This window comes from Cydia strobilella, chromosome 2, assembly GCF_947568885.1.
Source record: "Cydia strobilella chromosome 2, ilCydStro3.1, whole genome shotgun sequence".
In the NCBI taxonomy this organism is placed as follows: Eukaryota; Metazoa; Arthropoda; class Insecta; order Lepidoptera; family Tortricidae; genus Cydia; species Cydia strobilella.
Window position 1 is genome coordinate 9,323,874 of NC_086042.1, and position 19,834 is coordinate 9,343,707.

The 19,834-nt window shown below is 37.3% G+C and overlaps 1 protein-coding gene and 1 long non-coding RNA gene across 4 annotated transcripts in view; one reads left to right on the forward strand and one right to left on the reverse strand.

The window, feature by feature from the left end:
* The window catches only part of LOC134751423 (uncharacterized), a 292,528-nt gene that overhangs the window by 127,534 nt on the left and 145,160 nt on the right, over positions 1 to 19,834 (reverse strand). The window lies entirely within an intron of this gene.
* LOC134750903 (autophagy-related protein 16-1) overlaps positions 1 to 19,834 on the forward strand; it is a 348,791-nt gene that overhangs the window by 11,438 nt on the left and 317,519 nt on the right. For all 3 annotated transcript variants that reach the window (XM_063686145.1, XM_063686162.1, XM_063686153.1), the window contains 3 exons: positions 536 to 695; positions 1,728 to 1,833; positions 4,121 to 4,266. In XM_063686145.1, the coding sequence (XP_063542215.1) occupies positions 536 to 695; positions 1,728 to 1,833; positions 4,121 to 4,266 (412 nt within the window). The remainder of the gene's footprint in view (positions 1 to 535; positions 696 to 1,727; positions 1,834 to 4,120; positions 4,267 to 19,834) is intronic.

Genomic DNA, 19,834 nt, shown 5'->3' on the forward strand with positions numbered 1-19,834 from the left:
ACACGTTTATACGAACGTTGAAATACACACTAAATGCATGCAAGTATCGCAATAAGATCTACAGTTTGTGATCATTCAAAGGTGCATTATGCTATTTGACTAAATTTTACTTAGTACCTACTTATGAAACCACGATTTGACGTATTTTTTCCCTAATAATTATTATGTAAAAAAATAATTTATAGACGCACAATTTTCACACATTGTTGGAATCTCAGGTAACTATAATAGGGAGTGTGTAGGTATATAACGTTTACGTCAATATTTGTACAGTTTTATTTCTTTCTTACAAGTTCTAAGTAGGTATAAGATCGTGAATGAAACTGTCTGTGGTGTGTTATTTTTACTTTCTTCATATACTTATTTTTAAGGTTAGCATGTTGCTATGATCTCTAATTCATTTGCTTTCAGTAAGGAGCTTCGCCGGAAATAACTATGCTGCGCAGGTTTCGTCTAAATCGACGAACTGTAGTAACGTTTTGATATTAATTTATTTATATAAACATTTATCAAATGCTTTTATCGTCTTTTTCAGAAAAAAGAGCGACAGGGTACGGAGAGAGTTGGAAGAAGCCGCCAGAGAAGGTGGCAGTCGAGGCAGCATCGGATCGGCGGGTAGTTCAGCGGAAGATAAAATCTTGGATTCGATGCCGTATTATGCCACAGCTTTGCCGACCAAAGTTGCTTTACGATTTGTAAGTTGCATCTAATTTGTTTTAAGGACAATATTGACGCGGTAGGCGAAAATCATTATCCATAAATTTCTAGTTTTCGTCTGCGCAATAAATCGTCACTTGTGAGTTATGATTGAGAGCTAATTTTCGTGTCTAAGTGCTTCAAAGCATAAAGACGGTCAAAATGAATTCTTGCAACATAAAACAAGCTTGTATGTTAAATAATCTTGAAGACTCGTGAGTGTTTACGCTTTAAGCCTTTAAGACTCCAAGTTGGAACCTTGGAACTTACAACACTAATCAATACCGAGTATCATTTGTCACAAAACCATAATTTATCCGCGTTATAGAATAGAATAGAATAATTTATTCCCAAGAATATGTATGTACAAATGTATTTTTTATAAAAAATAAATTTCTATAAAGTTAATTCTTTTTCTCCAATATGCTCTGAAATCAAATGATATTTCGTACATAAGTTCCGAAAAACTCATTGGAACGAGCCAGGATTTGAACCCGCGACCTCCGGATTGAAAGTCGGACGATATTTACTACTAGCTTTTCGGCGAAGGAAAACATCGTGAGGAAACCTGCATACATCTGCGAAGAAATTCTAAGGTGTATGTGAAGTACCCAATCCGCTTTGGGCTTACGTGGGGACTACTAGGGACTATATTAGCCCAAGCCCTCTCGCGCATGAGAGGAGGCCTGTGCCCAGCAGTGGGACGTATAATATAGGCTGAAATTATTATTATTATGCTCGGAAATGTTCACCTTATTGTATCAAAAATAGTACGAGAAGTTCTCCGTTACAAAAAAAAAGAAAAACAAACCATTATCGTCCCGTTTTAGCGGACGGGAAGTGTTTATTACTGTATTGTTTTTTACTTTTTAAAAACATGTATCCTCTAAGAAAAATGCAACCAACATAAAAAAAAATGGACAATCCTAATTACCCTTTCCCCCGGCATGAAACAGTACATTATTGCAGATGTATTATTGATGTACTGTTTCTTAACGCGCCTTATTATACAACGTAATCGTCATTTGCAGGACGCGCATGAAGGAGACGTGAATGCGGTAAAGTGGAGCCCGACGGAACGGACGTTAGCAACAGGAGGAGCGGATAGAAAAGTCAAATTATGGGACTTGTCTAAAAGTGAGTATAACTGTTAAGTCGGATTTTGGCCTTTCGTCACGGCCTTATGTAATGTTAAACCAATTTTTATCCAGGAGATACGTCTGCGAGCGATACTACAAATTTAATATTAAATGAAAAATTAAAAAAAAGTACTATTGCATGGTATCGCTCGCAGACGTATTTGCTGGATGAAAATTGGTTTAGTATGGGTTAGCTCATTGTTACTGGTGAATTCTCAATACAATTTGAGTCTCCGGTGCCGTTAAGATGGAACAGTCTTTTGGTAGATGTCGCTTTACGCCACCCTAAGGCGTGTATACATAAGGGAAGAAATGGAAAACTTGCTTGTTTCTGGTAGGCGTCCGTAGCTCAGTTGGTTGAGAGCGATGCACGGATTGCAAAGGTCGCGGGTTCAAGTCCTGCCGGATGCGTATATGTTTCAATTTTCCTTTAATATAAAATTTCTTATGTGATGTTCTAACCTGTCGCTACAAAATGCGTCCAGTTCGTCAAGCCAACTCTTTTTGGTGTGCATCATCCCAGGCCGTTCCGTGGGGTTCATTCGGTAGCTAATTTGGTTCTTCGTTCCTGTTGCATTCAGCAGACATACGTGTCCGGCCCAATCCTAGTTGAGCTTAACGGTCTTAACACCCACATTAGCGTGTTTTGGAGCATTTCGGAGTTCCTGACCCGATTGGTTCTGTGGCTCCAAGGCTGCGCTCAATTGCTCGCTGGCAAATCTTGAGTCGGGACTTTTGAGCTTCCGTTAATAACCAAGTTATGGCACCGTAAGGCAAGTCAGGCAGTCATAGTCCTTATTTATGTGCCTGTTTAGCGTTCGCAAAGTTCGTTTACGCGAATTAGTTAATTTACTGTTACGAAGCCATGCCATTAGACATTTATTACGTACAAAAAAACATAAAAATTACACGTTATTAACTATGTAATAGTACATTTCGATGCTAGTACGGAAAGTATGTCATTACTTCACGAGTACCGAGATACCTACGGCTCGTGGCAAGACTAGGGACGAGTAAAGAATGACATTTCCGCACGTGTATCGAACGACGTTTTTTAATACAGTTGCGAAAAAATAAGAAAAGCAACAAAAGCAAGCAAGAAATGGAATTCGAAACTTTTATATAATTCATTCTGTGACATCATTGACATTATGAAGAGGTGTTTTTCTAGCTTTTATTCGACTAGAATAGATTTTGTTATTATTATTGAACCCACTTCAATGAAAGTTTTTTTTTTCAAATGCATGTTCTATAAGACAGAAACAATTGTAATAATTAAAACATTGTACTATTATTACCTAAATATCGTTATTTACGATTATTTGTGTATCGTATATTTATAAAAACAATATCGAATGTTGCCTTTGGAACCTTAAAACATTCTTGCAGTAAGAAAATACGCCTCTTCTTTGACAGGCGTTCCGTTCCATTCAGACAACTTATTAAGAACGGCTTTTCAACATTAAAAAATAAACGTGTTATAATACTTATAATGATGAAGAGGTAAGTAATGAAATATGCATATTTTTTTTTGTATTCTTACATTAACAGTAGGTTTTTATGTTAATTACGACGTTTAAAAGAAACTAATATTGACACTCATCAATAAGTAGTCATGAATTGGAACAAGTAAAAATTTAAAAAAATTGGAAAAGTAAAAAGCACTAGTTCGCAAAAACCAACTTTCCGCACGCTAAACAGCCACGAAAAGTAGCACTTTTTGAGCAACTGTATTAAAAATGTTTTTTTTTTTTTTTTTTGTTTATATGCTATTATGTGCATAAATTATCATAAAACACAATATTACGCTAAATTTTGGTCGCCTACGGCTCATAAATGACATCTCAAGGCCCCTACAGGATGACACACTTTGACAACTTGCAATAAAATGTGCTACCTCTATTTAGACAAGTTTGCTCTTCTGGTGTTGCAGGTGTCCAATGTGTCCATGGGCGGCGGTAATCGCTTACCATCAGGCGATTCGTCTGCTCGTTTACCCCCTATATACTAAAAAACACCAATTAGTTATTGACGTATCGCGGAGAATACAACTTGACACTGTCAAACGCCTTGTTGCAATCCGCGAATGCAAGCTTGATTCGTTGCTTGGTTGTTGGGCTCATCAATGATAATATTAATTACGCAAAATTCATAGTTACTTTAGAAATGTACCATGTATCAGTTCCAACTCCGCCAGGATTTACCGGTCCTCTGCTCTAATAACTTTGCCAACCGCGTGTATTTAGTTTTGTCATTAAATTAAAATAGTGTTATTGCATCGGCAGTGGGCACGGTGGAGAACAAAGGCACACTAGTCGGCTCCAACGCCGGCGTCATGTCCGTCGACTTCGACTCCACCGGGGCGTACCTCGTGGGCGCTTCCAACGACTTCGCGAGCCGCGTGTGGACCGTCGCCGACCAAAGGCTAAGGGTGAGTCATCAATATGTATATAACTGCACTTTCTTTTATAATGGAGAATCAGTATAAGTTTTATCTACACCTGGTCTTTCAAGGGTGGACCAACTATTTCTTGTTAATTCTGTCTCGTCAGCTAGGGGACAATAGTAGGTAAGGATAATGTGTTACAAATAATGTTGTACAACCATCTATTAGCGTGCTTAGTAGATGGCCCATTGCGGAAAGGCCATAAGTAAGTATGTTAGTTATAAACCTACCATAAAAATGCATGTTGTTAATTTAAATACCAAAAGGTGGCCCAGGAGACCGTAACCATGACAACGAGTGACAAGAAAAAGTTGATTCACTCTCATAAAACGTTAATAAAGCCGTGCGATGTGGAGGAGATGACGTTGGAAATCAGAGCCTGGGCCCGAAGCAGTGGCTGAGGAAGCATCGGCGATTAACATTGTTTCTTCTATTCTTTTTACTGTTTAAATTAGTTTGCCAAATTATACGCTGATTATTATTTGGCCATTAACAGCCAGTCGCGTCAAACAATGACAGATGTCACTGTATATTTTAACGTAATTGAGTCTTTTAATATTATTAGCAAGGGTAGTGTAGATTCTGGTTTCTTCGATTCACGTCACTGAAAATGACAGACCTTAGGAAAGTAAGTCGAGCCTTCTCGCCCATGCCTGTGCACAGTTTACAGTAAATGCGCATAAATACACGATGACTCCAAAATGGTAATACAAAATACTTGATTCTGGCTCAGCTAGTGACTAATATTGTACCTATTACATTAAATCACTTGATAAAATTAGCCTTACTTAACCATCGTTAAATTTCTCAAAAAAAAAGTTCGAAAGATATCACTCGATGATATTAATCTGACTTTATATTTAAAGTAACATTTGGATGGCAATAAGGACGCTGCTACAGTTGCCATACGAATGTTACCTTTACTCATATCGATACAAGAAACACTCGTACAAGGCTCTTTTTGCACTAGTACATTTTTCAATTAGAGCTAGGATCTCTAATTGAAAAATGTACTAGTGCAAAAGAGGGACTTACACAAAATTATGTGTTATAAAATTATCACCGTTTTGCTGTTACATAATTCCTACTATCCCCTATTCAAAGAATTAAAAGCCCCAGTTATCTTTGACAATGATGACGACAGTCTGAATTCACGTGCAAAAACCGTTTGAATTAGGTACCGTTTTACTTTCGGCCCACAAAAAGAAGTCGAGTGGTATACATTACATCTGGACTGCGAGATAGTCATGCGACTATCAGTGTGCTCCGACACAACTAAAATATGTTATTTTAATACGTATGTGTATATCCTATCCTAATTTCCGATATTCTGGGAAATCTCGGGAAATTTATTAGCAAAATTAAAGTGAGTCCGCGTGAGGCCGAAGTTTAGGTATAAAAGCATCCGAATTTCCGAACCCAGATGATAATATAAAAAAATTGCACTTTTTTTTTAATTTACAAATAAGTATATTAGTCCAAATATAGGGAACAAAACACCACAAGATGATCTCATGCAAAAAATTATAGTGTGGAAAACCATCGCGGAAGGGGAATACTTACCTAAGAAAAATTTCATGGATCAAATAAAGAATTGGATAGACGTAGAGGAGCATGTAATTAAAGACACCAACATGAAAGAATCGGAAATACTCTTCTGTTCTCAATCATCGACATAATACAAAATATCTTTTTATCTTACTTTTAAACTTTTTCATTCATTCTTTGTTCTGTTCAACTATAGGTACATACCTTTCATTCTTATTCACAACGAAGGGACTTAATCGCGTAAAATAAGTTTTAAATTTACCTCCGACGTTTCGAGGACGGCGTTGTCCCCGTGGTCTCGGAGAAGACTGGCTAAAGGTGACATCAACATCTTCTAGGCGCGCGAGTTTTTCGAACTACCCGCACTTGGTCTTGTTTATTAACTTGAACGTTTGGCGCACTAGGGATGTCACCGGGTCGACACACAACACACAACACTCAGAATATTCGATTTTTCAACATTCGATATTTGTTTTCGCTTACACTTACTAATGACTGGGTTCCATGTGGATGAGACTTAAAACCTTCGACTCGATTGAAATTTCTGTTTTTTGATTTCAATGGCTTCACGGATTTTTCTACTATAAAACCCACGATCTGTAGAAAGTATTCTTCGAAACGTACCATTGCGGAGCGAGTTAAGGAGCATATCGCAGCTGTCAAGAATCGTCAGGTCAGGGCCAAACCACTGGATTGAGCTTCACAACCCTTGAATACTTTCTATATATCGTGGGTTTTATAGTAGAAAACCGGCCAAGTGCGAGTCGGACTCGCGTTCCAAGGGTTCAAAAACCCGCTTTAAAAAACCCGTAGGGGTCGGATCAAAAACTAAGTAATTAAGTCCGACTCACGCTTGACTGCACATTTCTAATAGGTTTGCCGGTGATCTATAGGTAAAGATCTATTTTGTGTATTTTTTTCAAAATTTTTGGCCCAGTAGTTTCAGGAATAAAGGGTGGGGGAATAATAATTTTTTGCCTATTTTCTTGAATAACTTCTTAACTGTTTTTTCTAAAATTATATAAATAATATATTTGAGATTCTCACAATGAGCTCTTTCATTTGATATGTAACACGATATAGTTTGACAAACTTTATTTTTTAATTTTCTCATTTACCCCCCAAAAGTGGCCCCCGTCTTTAAAATTAATTTGTTTGCGTTACATGTCCATCTTTGGGTCACAAACTTACATAAGTGTACCAAATTTCAACTTCATTAGTCCAGTAGTTTTGGACAAAATAGGCTGTGACAGACGGACAGACAGACGCACGAGTGATCCTATAAGGGTTCCGTTTTTTTCCTTTTGAGGTACGGAACCCTAAAAATCGGTGCCAAGCCTAATTTTTACCATAAAGTCGTCGTCAATATACAACTTGCAAATAATGTACGTGTTGACACGTGGGCGGAGATCGAAAGAATGAGGAGTCGGAGAGAAAAACCAGCATGTGTCTCTTATGGCGTCTATTGGTAGTGGACGAGTAGGTACATCTTTCTTATTACTTTATCTTAAACCTATTTATTGATTAAAGCGCCACCTATGGGCCTCCTCTTGAACTACGTACCCTAGTGGGTGCGTAAAGTAGATAAGTCATCGAGAGTTCGTTACAGAATAGAGGGTGTCCCATAGATGGCGCTGTTAACACGAGTTAACAGTACGAGTAAACAAACCATTTTACCGTCATTACTTCGTAATCTCGCTCTTTAAAAGGACAGCCATGACCTTATCAACAGTCTATATACTTAAATATTTTACTTATATAATTTTTTAGTTTATTTAATTGTTAATTATTAATATTTCTGGGAAATTACCTCCGTAAAAATGTTAAGTTATGTGTTAAACGCAATAAAAATATGTCATATTTGTTTACATTATTGGCATGTTCTATTGACGACGACTTTAGATTCAGTGATTTTGGTGCGACTTGATAAGGTTGCGGCTATGCCGGCTATATAAGTATGTACGTTGTATTGCCTTACACGACGACAATGAACGAACTTTCTGTAGGTACCTAAGAACACACCTCAGAACAAACGGTGAAACGTTCTTGGTACAGTCCATATTATGTTTGTCGGCACATTAGTGTAAATCCAATGCGTTTATTTGCCGTTGTATGTTTGTAGAGTATTTTTTACTAATTTTTGAACAGTCCATAGCATGCAAGTGAAGGGATTGGGACTGAGTTATTTCCTGTCCCTTATCCATAGGACTACATTTCAAAATATAAAACAATTCAAGGAACCTTCATGCCAAATTTCAGCTAAAGCGATACAGTTGTTTAGCCATGAAAAGGTAACAAACAGGCCGACAAAATTACTTTCACGTTTATAATATTAGACCAGTTGGAATGGGATTTATAGACATAAAGCTGATTATTTTTGACTTGCATTGTTACTACTTGGCTTGGCACCGACTTCAAACATATCAGTTGGTAACGCATATACTTAAATACGGAACCCTAAAAAGGATAATATTTTATTTCATCCTTTTTGAAGTCGGTTTATCTTTTTTCTTTAAAAGTTTTTTTTTCCATTTTTAGTTTTAATGTTGATGCATAGTTAGAGCATGATGCGCGAGGCATGAATGAAGTAGGGGAGACCGAGGTGAGTTAAAATAGAAGTAACTTGAAACAATCAATTTTGCGGCATTTATAATCGTCTTGACGCGACGGGACGCGACTTAATATCGTTGTTTAGGTTTCCGTACTCAAAAGGAAATAACTTCTTTCAAACAAAAAAAGAATTACTCAAATCGGATCACGGGTGCCCGAGTAATCGCTGAACAATCTACATTTAAATAATCATCATCACTATCATCAAAATAATCATCACCATCAGGTGCACTTCATCAAATTTTTTCGGGAGAAAATGCTCGAGTTGCTTATGAAAACACCCAAATCACCATACATGTAAGTACCTTTAAAAATTTAAGAGTTCCCTCAATTCCTCCTGGATTCCATCATCAGAACAGCACCAGATTAATGTTCCCACCTTGGAGGTAGTTTCTTTAAAACAGAAAAATAATTGTTCAAGTCGTGCCACGGGTCTTGGAGTAATCGCTGAACATCCTACATTAAATAATCGCTGTAATCATGAAAACAATCATCATCATCAGCTCCACTACATCAAATTGGTAGTTTTCGAGAGAAAATGCTCGAGTTGCTTAAGCGCCCAAATCACCGTACATGTGCTTTTAAAAATTGAGAAGTTCCCTCAATTCCTCATGGATTCCATCATCAGAACAGCACCAGATTAATGTGGGACCACCTTGACGTTAACTCCTTTCAAACAAAAAAAGAATTACTCTAATCGGACCACGGGTGGAGTAATCGGTGAACATACATATAAGAAATAGCCACAACCGATTACAGAACCTCCTCCTTCTATTAAATTGACGTCGGTTAAAAATAGAACTTCATACATTTCGATATAGTAGATTGTAAACCAAGGGTTAAATGGCACCCATTTCTGTCGAGGTAGTTTGGCGCTCGAACGCAGTAAGAGCGCCAATAGTCCGAGACGGAAATGGTGCCTTTCACCCGAGTTAAACACTCTACTTTTCATATCGAATGCGAGGAAACCAAACAAGACAAGGCAATTTTGTTAAATCAGTAATTAAAGTACCTAATAGACCTACGGCCATGACTTTTTTCCTGAGGACTTACTTGCAATCGGAGACTTTTCATGTGTGACGATAAATCACCTGCAGTAATTTTAAAATGATTTGCTCATTATAGTATCAAAATCAGTGGGATTGCCTCTTACTTTTTCTATTTTAGGGTTCCGTACCAAAAGGGTAAAAAAGGGACCCTATTAATAAGACTCCGCTGTCCGTCTGTCACCAGGCTGTATCTCATGAACCGTGGTAGCTAAACAGTTGAAATTTTCAAAGATGATGTATTTCTGTTGCCGCTATAACAACAAATACTAAAAAGTACGGAACCCTCGGTGGGCGAGTCCGACTCGCACTTGGCCGGTTTTTTTTTTACTTTTTCGTTCTAAAACTTCCTATAGTCAATGGCATCCCAGTCATTTAGCCAACATTAATAAAAGTATTAAAAAATAAATAAATATATAACCAAGGCGTTCGACACTGTCTCAATCCCAATCCTACTAAAAAAAACTAGAACTCGTAGGAGTGAGAGGGATCGCCTTGAAATAGTTTAGCAGCTATCTGTCAGGCCGAACACAACGAATGAAGATAGACCAAGACATAAGTAATCCTATGGAAATCGGTTTCGGGGTCCCGCAGGGTAGTGTTCTGGCTCCTATACTATTTAATGTTTACATTAATGACATAGCGTCAAGCAATTTACCAAACGCTGATATAATTTGCTATGCCGATGATACGGCAATTATCTTCCACGATTGCAGCTGGGCAAATGTTGCTGAAGCCGCAGAGAGAGGTCTGGGGGTTGTAGCTGACTGGCTAAATCGCAACTTGCTCACACTTAACACCACAAAAACCAAACTCATCTGTTTTCATAAAACAAAAGCCTCAGCTCCTACTTTTTCACCCAGTATCAAAATTCACACTTGCAACCGAACGCATTCATCAACATCTTCCTGTCCTTGCCAGCCGATCGACAGGGCTACTTCCATAAAATATCTCGGGGTGGTAATTAACGAAAAGCTGGATTTCAAGAACCACGTAACAACCACAGCAAATCGCGTACGCAAACTTATTTACATTTTTAAAATTTTAAGAAACTGCAAACAAATCATTGCTTAGAACAGTCTACATTAGCATCTGCCAATCCGTACTAGCATACTGCATAACTGCTTGGGGTGGAGCTTGCAAAACCCACATGCTTACACTTGAAAGGGCGCAACGAGCCGTTATCAAGGTCTCCCTTCGAAAACCAATTAGATATCCTACCAAACTAGTGTACAGCGATCTAAATGTCCTCAGCGTTCGTGGTATCTTTGTCCTGCGTGTGGTGTCAAGGATTCACGGAGCAGTCTTGAAGTCCCCTAACTACGACTGCATGCTACAAAAACGCACGTTCAAAGTCCCAGTTCCCCCGACTGTATCAGCCTTGGCTCAACGTCTGCCTAACTTCACCCATCCTTTTGTCTATAACAAAGTCAATACTAAAGTCCCTATCAAAAAGTTGACCGTTAGAGAAGTTCAGAAAAAAATATCCTCTTGGCTCAGCTCTCTTTCCTACGAGGACATAGAAGAACTTGTAAAAGTTGACAATTAAATAATTTTCTTTTCACACACACACACCCATGTACACACACACACACACACACACACACACACACACACACACACACACACGCACGCACGCACGCACGCACGCACGCACGCACGCACGCACGCACGCACGCACGCACGCACGCACGCACACACACACACACACACACACACACACACACACACTGCTAGTACTGTGTAAGACAAAGATAGTATGATCCTCTCTGTCTGTGTTAAATGAGACTGGATGATGTCAAAGGACTGTCTCATTTCAAGAGAGAGATCTTAGATACAACACACTAAAAACAGAATAAAATAAATATTTAAGTGGGGCTTCCATACAACAAACGTGATTTTTTTCCTGTTTTTTGCGTAATGGTACGGGATCCTTTGTGCGCGAGTCCGACTCGCACTTGGCCGGGTTTTTTCTCTTTCGGTTTTGAAATTTATCTTTAATATTTAGTGTCGCATGACATGGAGTAATTCCGTGTCGTCACTGGTCTATTTTGGAAATTAAGTATAGGATTTTCTTTGCCAAATATACCATACCTTTTCTCCGGATTTTAGCGAGACTCATCTGTGATGAATCTAAACGTTTAGTTTTATCACTGTAAACCAAAGAACCCTAACAAGCATGGTAATATCAGACAATGATAGTGTTAGGAGGCGGGGTCACGAACACGATCCTCTATTAACGGATTGTTAGCGCGTCGGCTCGTCGTGATCTCGTCTGATCACTTCCGACGACCTAAGTCATCCCTCATCGAGTTTACTTACTTAACAATTATAATAAATACATTTTGATACTTATACAGCCGTTTAATCTTACAAAATCTTATAAATACAATGCCCAGTCCCACCACAGTAAGGTTAGTAAGGCTTGTGTTGTTGCCATTTAGGGGGGAAAATAGTTTTTAAGGAACTACTTTTCTACCTACTGATCTCCTATTTGATTCCGACCAAAATTATATGTACATCTATAAATACATTTAAAAAAAACTGCGAATAAACAATATGCCCATATTCCCATCCTCAAAAAAGTCAGGTTTTTGTAGAATATATAGAGTGGGCACAATGACGTAAGCCATCAATAAATAATCGCAAATGAAACAATGCTATTCTTTTAGTGGTATGAAACAAGTTATGTCTTATCTTAATATTTGTGAGTACTCAAAACATACCATTATTCCAATCTCTTATCTCATAAATACATCAGACTGTCAGTCAGAGGTAAATTATTATGTACATTGTAATGATAATACGGGGTTCAATAACCATCACAAATGTCGTTCACGTGCCGCCCACCTGAGTGGTTCTGAATGCGAATCATCACGAATCCTTGTGCAATCATACTCAGGACCTGAACATCAACAAATTGGAGGGTCCCTCCGCCCATTCGTCGACCGATCGGCGTAAAAAACACTGGAAGCGGCGGAGTGGGCGAAGAATATGCTGATTTTGTTTTGTTTGTCACTACTATTTAAATTATACGCCTGTCAAACGATGCTTATCGACTTCATGCCTTCGTGTCAATCTATCATGTAAGATATGCTTCAAGTAATGCAATGATTTATGAACATTCTTCTGATATTCGTAGATAGTTTTTATGAGATTGCATGACACTGGATATTGCCTGGATGACTATTTCAATATTATACAGTCTATTAATATAAAAACTAACGAGATTACTTAAGATAATCCGCACAAGATGCACTTGGCCCATCGTCATCAGCTCATCAGCTTTTTACAATCCAATTAGGATCCAATAAATTAATACAAATAAAAAAATATTCCCTACTAGAGAAACGAACAATAAATTACACTATTTATAAAACATACACACACATTAACACTCACTCACTCTACACTTAATCAATTGTTTCTTTTCTTTTCTTTTGTATCTTTTTACTGAGGTGTGCCAATAAAGAGTAAGTATTCTATCTATCTATCTATACATAAACTCTTGCCTGACATTGAGTACAAAAAGGACCATCAATAAATATTTTAACTACGAGTACTGGACATTTCTGTCACATTTCTATATTCTCATAATCTTTAGGACTCACTACAGATTTCAATACAATAATCGTCGTATCTAGTTTTAATCACTATCATTGTTTTTAGTTTCTCTGTTTATTTTCGCATCGGGATAGCATCTGCGTGATCGCGAACTCACAGCCCGTCGAGATGCAAATAAGTACACAAATTGCGCCACGAATGTTCTCACCGGCGCCGTACAATTGTCGTAGGTAGGGAGTTTATAATGAACCGAAATCGATCATTGTTCGCTCCGTGAGCGCTGGACCAGCTTCCTTCGACCGCGCTTCTTCAATTTTGTATGCAAAGTGATTTACGATCTGTTAACTGATTCGCATTTAATGATATAACAGCTGGTTGTCCTTATGCAACTGCCTATTTGCTCGCTCATGGATCTTTATTCTGACTTGTAGTAACAAAAGAGTGATTGCACATGAAGAGAAATTGCACATTGCTGGCTGAGTCGTGGTGTCTTGTTATCTTTGCTGGAATTTTATGACTTAACTTAATTTTTTTTTGAGTTGTATATTCTGTTAAGTTTATAGAGTTTCTGTTCGGTATTCAGGCAAAAGTGCATTAAATGTACCCACCAATTTTAAAGTTTTTAATGCGCCTAAAGTATTTAAATACCTTTTACAAAATGACAAAACTTCAACAAAAAAAAAACATTAAGTAGGTAAGTAAGTAAGTAAATATTCTTTATTGCACCAATAGTTATACATTTTACATACATGTAAAACTACAAAAAAAGTAAACATTAAGTATGTTTGTAATGTATCTTCTTGTAATAAAGGAGACACATGGAGATACAGTAACCTTACCACGACTGCCTGTGCATTTGTAGTATCAAACTGACATATTCGCTAACGTCTGCGTAACTTACTTTCTATACATCTCGCGTGCACTAATATGCGAGTACGAGCGAGATGCATAGAAAGTAAGTTACGCACAAGCTAGCGAATATATCAGTTTCAAACTGGTGGTAGCCGTACAGTTAGTTTATGAAGAAATGCGATCTTTTAGCTTACGGTTATCAATCAAATGTTGATTATCTTATGTTATGTACTTACTTTTAAAGGTATAACTCGTGGATCGTACACAGTGGATGGATAACACAATAAAACAATACAACTTTATATCGATATATTATTAAATTATATAATTTAATACACGTAAATTCTTCTAAAATAATATCTTTGTTTGGACAACCAATCTTGACGCTTTTCCTTTCAGCTCTATATTGCTTCTTTATTCAAATATAATATGGCTAGGTCTGTTTTGACGTTAGCACCATAGAGGCTGCACCTTAACACTTACATACTACGATTGTCCAGGGTCGTAATATCACTCTATCTAGAGAAATTAATTTGCTCTAGTATTTACATTAGGTATGTAGTAATAATGCAATTCTTATGAAATTTGGATGCTGACACAACTTACACTTTACAAATGCAATAAAAAATACCGTAAAATGTACCTACTTTGCTCCGAATTCCGAAATTTAATGTTGATATAATATATGCTGATTTAAAGTAGATCATCACAACGATCATGTTGTAACACTTAAATGAGGTTGTGATATAGTTTTCATATATAAACTGTTAGAGCGCAATTACCCTGTAGGGAACAAAGTAGGAACATCAAGATTTAAACGATTACAATTAATTTACTTTTAGGAAACACGAACATGGTCATTTGAACAGTTGTGTTCATGGTGTAAATAATTGCAGCCGCATTTTCTCTCAAGTAAACGAAGATTCGCTGCAATTGCATGCATGATAAAATATTATCCACCATCAATCCAAACAGTATATAACTTTAATATACTATGCAAACACGCAAACGGATGCCCTCAATTACGTATCACTCATCTTCACGGACGGATGGGTAATTGCCCAATGGCCCTTACAGCTAAAACGCAGTCGCTCAGTGTGACTAAATTAATTTTCTGTAATTATTAAAAATTACACACTTCGGTATGTTATGACGTTCGTCATTAACCCGCAAACGATGTGAATTTGCGTGTTATCTCCTGACTGTATATTTAAATTTAACTGGAAAACCGGCCAAATGCGTGCCGGGCCACGCATAATGGGGGGTCCCGTATCTTTCTACGATATGAAAAAGCCATACAAGCAAGAGGGTGTACCTTCACGGCACTTACGCCCCTTGAACAAAAAGGAAAGGGTTTAAAAAAAATATTCACTTTATCAATATCTACTACACTAACTATTTTTATGGAGTAAAACCTAAAATTACTTTGTTTCATTTTTAACTTCTAAAGTAAGTAATAGTGGCTTACAAAAACACTTACGTTGCAAATTTCATTAAAATATAGCTAATTGTTGTTGTAAAATTGTAAAATGGCTGTAACATACGGGCATACAGATGGACAGACGACCAGACGGAAATGATGAAACTATAAGGGTTTCGATTTAGCCATTTTGGTTACGGAACCCTAAAAATGAGGTAGTCGTGGGAATTTGCCTGTATATGGTAGCGAGTCAATTTAAGAACGAAGTCATAATAGCTTAATTAGTTATCATTACCCTGCTACTTGAATAAAAAAGTGCCAATGACTTATTTAACGTTTATAGGCATATTTTATATTGACGTTTAAGTGCATTCTTTTTTTTTTTTAAAGTAGTAACATTTTGTCGGTAAGTCTTATTTATCATTATCAGTTATCCTCACGTATTTTAAGCATACATCGGGGTTTTTGGTACGGGAATGATTAGAGTAAGAGTACAGATAGGTTAGTCTGGGAAAACATCATATTAGGCCTAATGGAAGAGATTTCGAGGTTAGTGCTAATCCGATTGTGCTATAATGAATAACGACCTCTGTGAATTTTAAACACACTATGATACAATCTTATAAGTAATAAAAAAAGTCGTTATAAGTATTAAACAAATAAAGGTATCTAATATTGTTACGGTTTTAACACTCCCTGGCACTGACTAAATATACTTGGTTTCACATTACATCTCAAAACTTTATTGTAGTAGAAGAACTGCGTTGCGAGACTTGCAGCTTTTTACATGTAATGTTTTTGATGGGATTTTATTTTCACCACATAAGCTTGTAAATACCCTCTTTATCTTTAAAAAAACTGAAGAGAGAGGTACAATTTATCCGCAAGAGTGGCAAAGTAATTTGATGCAAATTTTGACTTGATTTCTGATGTCAGCCAGTAGAGTTGTAGAAAATTAGATTATGTAGTTGAGTTGTAGACACGAAAAAATAATTTTGTTTTGAACTGTTTAACAGATGTACCTATATACTATTTATCAATAGAGTATCAACATAATAATAACAAAATTCGATGTCTATGACAACTTAAACTGAATATTTCTATTCACCCCTTTCTCGTGTCTATCGACCCCGTTGTAAGGATATGGAGAAAACAAGTAGTTTTCTTTGATTTTCTCTGAATTAGGCGGGTAAAAATTGATTTCAAAAATGCAAAATAGAAGTACTAACCAAGACTCAAAAAACGATGTCAACATTTTTACTTTTATCGTTTGGATTATTGGTGAAAATCGTCATTAAAGTTGAAAATCGTGTGTTTTTACCCCGGTTTACGGTAATTTTCTTTTCTTTAAGTAAGATTTGATGCTAAAAAGATTGGAAACTCCTGCAATACAGGATCAAACTGCAGTCAACTATTAAGTATGTGGCATTTTTACACGTGGGGTTTGTGAAATTATGTACGTGCATTAGTGCAAACGTGTATTAACAAATTTAATACGTTTACAGTACAATGTCGTCACTACTTTGAAAAAATCTCGTATCTCGCACTGCTACTAACTGTATGCATCCCATACCTATGTATACCACATTTTTCTTTTGATTGACAGAATAAGATACGAGTTTTTTGTTTCAAAGTAGTCACGATATGGTGCTACTTTCCAGCACTAGTGCGGGGTTAGGCGGCTGTCACACTGCCGCCGCGTCTCGTTGCGAGACGCGGAGCAACGGACTCGCATGCGGAGACAACGCACCAACGTCCGAGTTTTCTCCGCATCTCCGTCCGGAGCTGCGATGCGCGACGTCCCGCGTTACTTAATCAATCAATCAATATGTTTATTTCAGGCAAAAACCCATAGATAAAAATAACAAATTAGACTTAAAAATTCATAACATAAATTGAAATTACATTACGTAGAAAATCAAATTTAAATTTAAATTACAATTAAAATTAAAATTACAATGACAATTAAAGTTAAAATTAAAATTACAATTAAAATTAAAATTACAATTAAGTATCATTAAATCATTTTACGGTTTAGACTCACTTGTTCACACACACAACCTTGTTGTTGTTGTGTGTTGTTGTAACATGTCGCGCGAGTGACTAAAACAAGTGAGTCTAAACCGTAAAATGATTTAATGTTAGTATGTCTCACAACAGTTTAAATTCGATTACAATTAACTATTCACATTAAATTATACACTGTGCCTCTAGAACCCATATGTAGGTCATTCGAGTGCCCCCAAAGTGTACCAGCTGGATTTCCATGGATGACCTGAAGCAGACTGTTGGAACTGTCACGTACTCGGCGCATGAGGGAGGCAGTACGTTTGCGGATAGCACTGAACGCGTCCACTCTAGCCTCCGCAAACATACCCGAAGCGCTACAGTAACGTGGCAGTCCCATCAGCATGCGGAAACCATTATTATATTGGACGCGCAGGGCATTGAGGGTCTTTTTCGTGTAATTTGTCCACAGGCTGCACGCATAAAAGGATTGACAAAAAGCCTTAAAAAGGGTATTTTTAACATCCCTGTCACACCGTGCGAACCTACGTGACAGCATGTTACACCTTACGGACAATGCCCTGCGCTCCCTTTCCATGTCAGCATCATCTTGGAGGTCCTCGGTGACCCAGTGCCCAAGGTACTTGAACCGTGACACTCTATTTAGAGGAACACCACATAAATATACGGCAGTAACTGACGTATACTCCCTTTTGCCTGCCTTGAAAACGAGTAGTTCGCTCTTCTTGGTGATGTACATCAGGCCATGAGTCACCGCATACTCCTCACAGATCTTTAACAGTTTGACAAGAGCGCTGATCGCGGGGCACAGCAGCACCATATCAACTGCATAGATGATATTGTTGACAATGGTACCGCCAATTCAGCATCCAATACCCGTGCTGCTGAGCCTAGCGGTCAGATCATCCATGTACAAGTTAAACAATCTGGGTGAGCTGAGACCACCTTGTCTCACACCACACGTCAACCTGTACACGTCTGAAAACTCTCCCGCCCATCTGACCTGGTTGATTTGGTTGCCGTAAAAGCCGTTAATTCCGTCTCGCGTTCATTTCACATTCGAACGTTAAGGTGAAAACGAAAACAGTTCCTATTTGTCGATAAAATGGAAACGGAACTTATTCAGAACGCTGCGGTGATACTTTCAGTTTGGTTTTTGTACAATCGAGTCATAAAACACAGAAGACACTGGGTACATCCCTATTTACAAACCAGACCTAAGCACTTTCCGTGCCTATATCGAAAATTTAAAGGGCCATATGTACTGTAAAACGTTGTACGATACACATGCGAATAGGTAGTTCGCAACTCGTGTCGATTTAAAACACTCCCTTCGGTCGTATTTTAATTTATCACCACTCGTGGCGGATTTCCGAATTTCCGCACTTGTATCGTAAATAACTATTACGATATATTTCCAATACATTATTTAGGTATTGAACATTCTTATTCATTTGGTTTGAAAATAAATCAATATAGAATACTTTTCTTATTTTCTGGTTTTGCTTCTTTTTAACCGACTGAAAAAAGTAAGTGTCAATTCGACCGTATTTTTTTTATCTGCCAAAATCAAGAATTAGCACGTCGATGTAACTGTAAGTCGCTACTGTTTTTTACTTGTTTGTCCGTCTAGTACCGTGCGTCCCCCTTGCACAGATAGAGACATAAAGCGGTCGATGGAAGCCTATTAATAATTAGCTTATAGCGCTATTGTCTGCAGGCGACGCCGTCCACTCCGTGGGACCGGTTCATTTGTAGGTAATTAAAGAGGCGTCGTATTAAAAATTCTTATCTGTTCATCGTTCTCAAAGCGATGACTTTGTGCTCGCGATTAATTATCATTTTATTAATAGGTACCTGTTTATAAACTTGATTTGGAACATTTTTTGTTTATTTTGGTTTGATTTGATCTTTTTGATTGAGACTATTGATAATTCAATAAGACTGCGCTTAAACTTAACTGTATTTCATCAACTAAGGTTAGTTGATCAAAAGCTTGACATTTTTTTGCTATTTGTTTTTGTTGACGTCTTAAGAATGTAGGCACTTGCTTCATATATATGTATATGTTTGTTTAATTGATGATGCCTTAGCACGTACCTATAAATAGTTGTCACATAAAATTGTATTTACCGTTTTATTTGGTCAACCCAATGCTCTGTTTTTATAATTTAACCGAATTGGTAATGACTTTGCCTACGAAGCTGTTGGTCCTTGGTTCGCACCCTGGCAAGATATTCATTTTCTGGAATGAGCACAGATAATTTGTTCCTGTGTAATGGTTGTGGTTTGTAAAGTATAGTATAGTTAGACTATTTATGTTTTACATGATGCAGAGTGGGCTTCAACAACTCTAATTACTTACCATATAGAGTTCGCTGCCTATAATTTGTGTTTAAAAAAATTATATGAATACCTAGAAACCCTACCACCTAACGCTTTAATATTCGAAATATTCCCTATATTCCAAATTTTATGAGTGAAA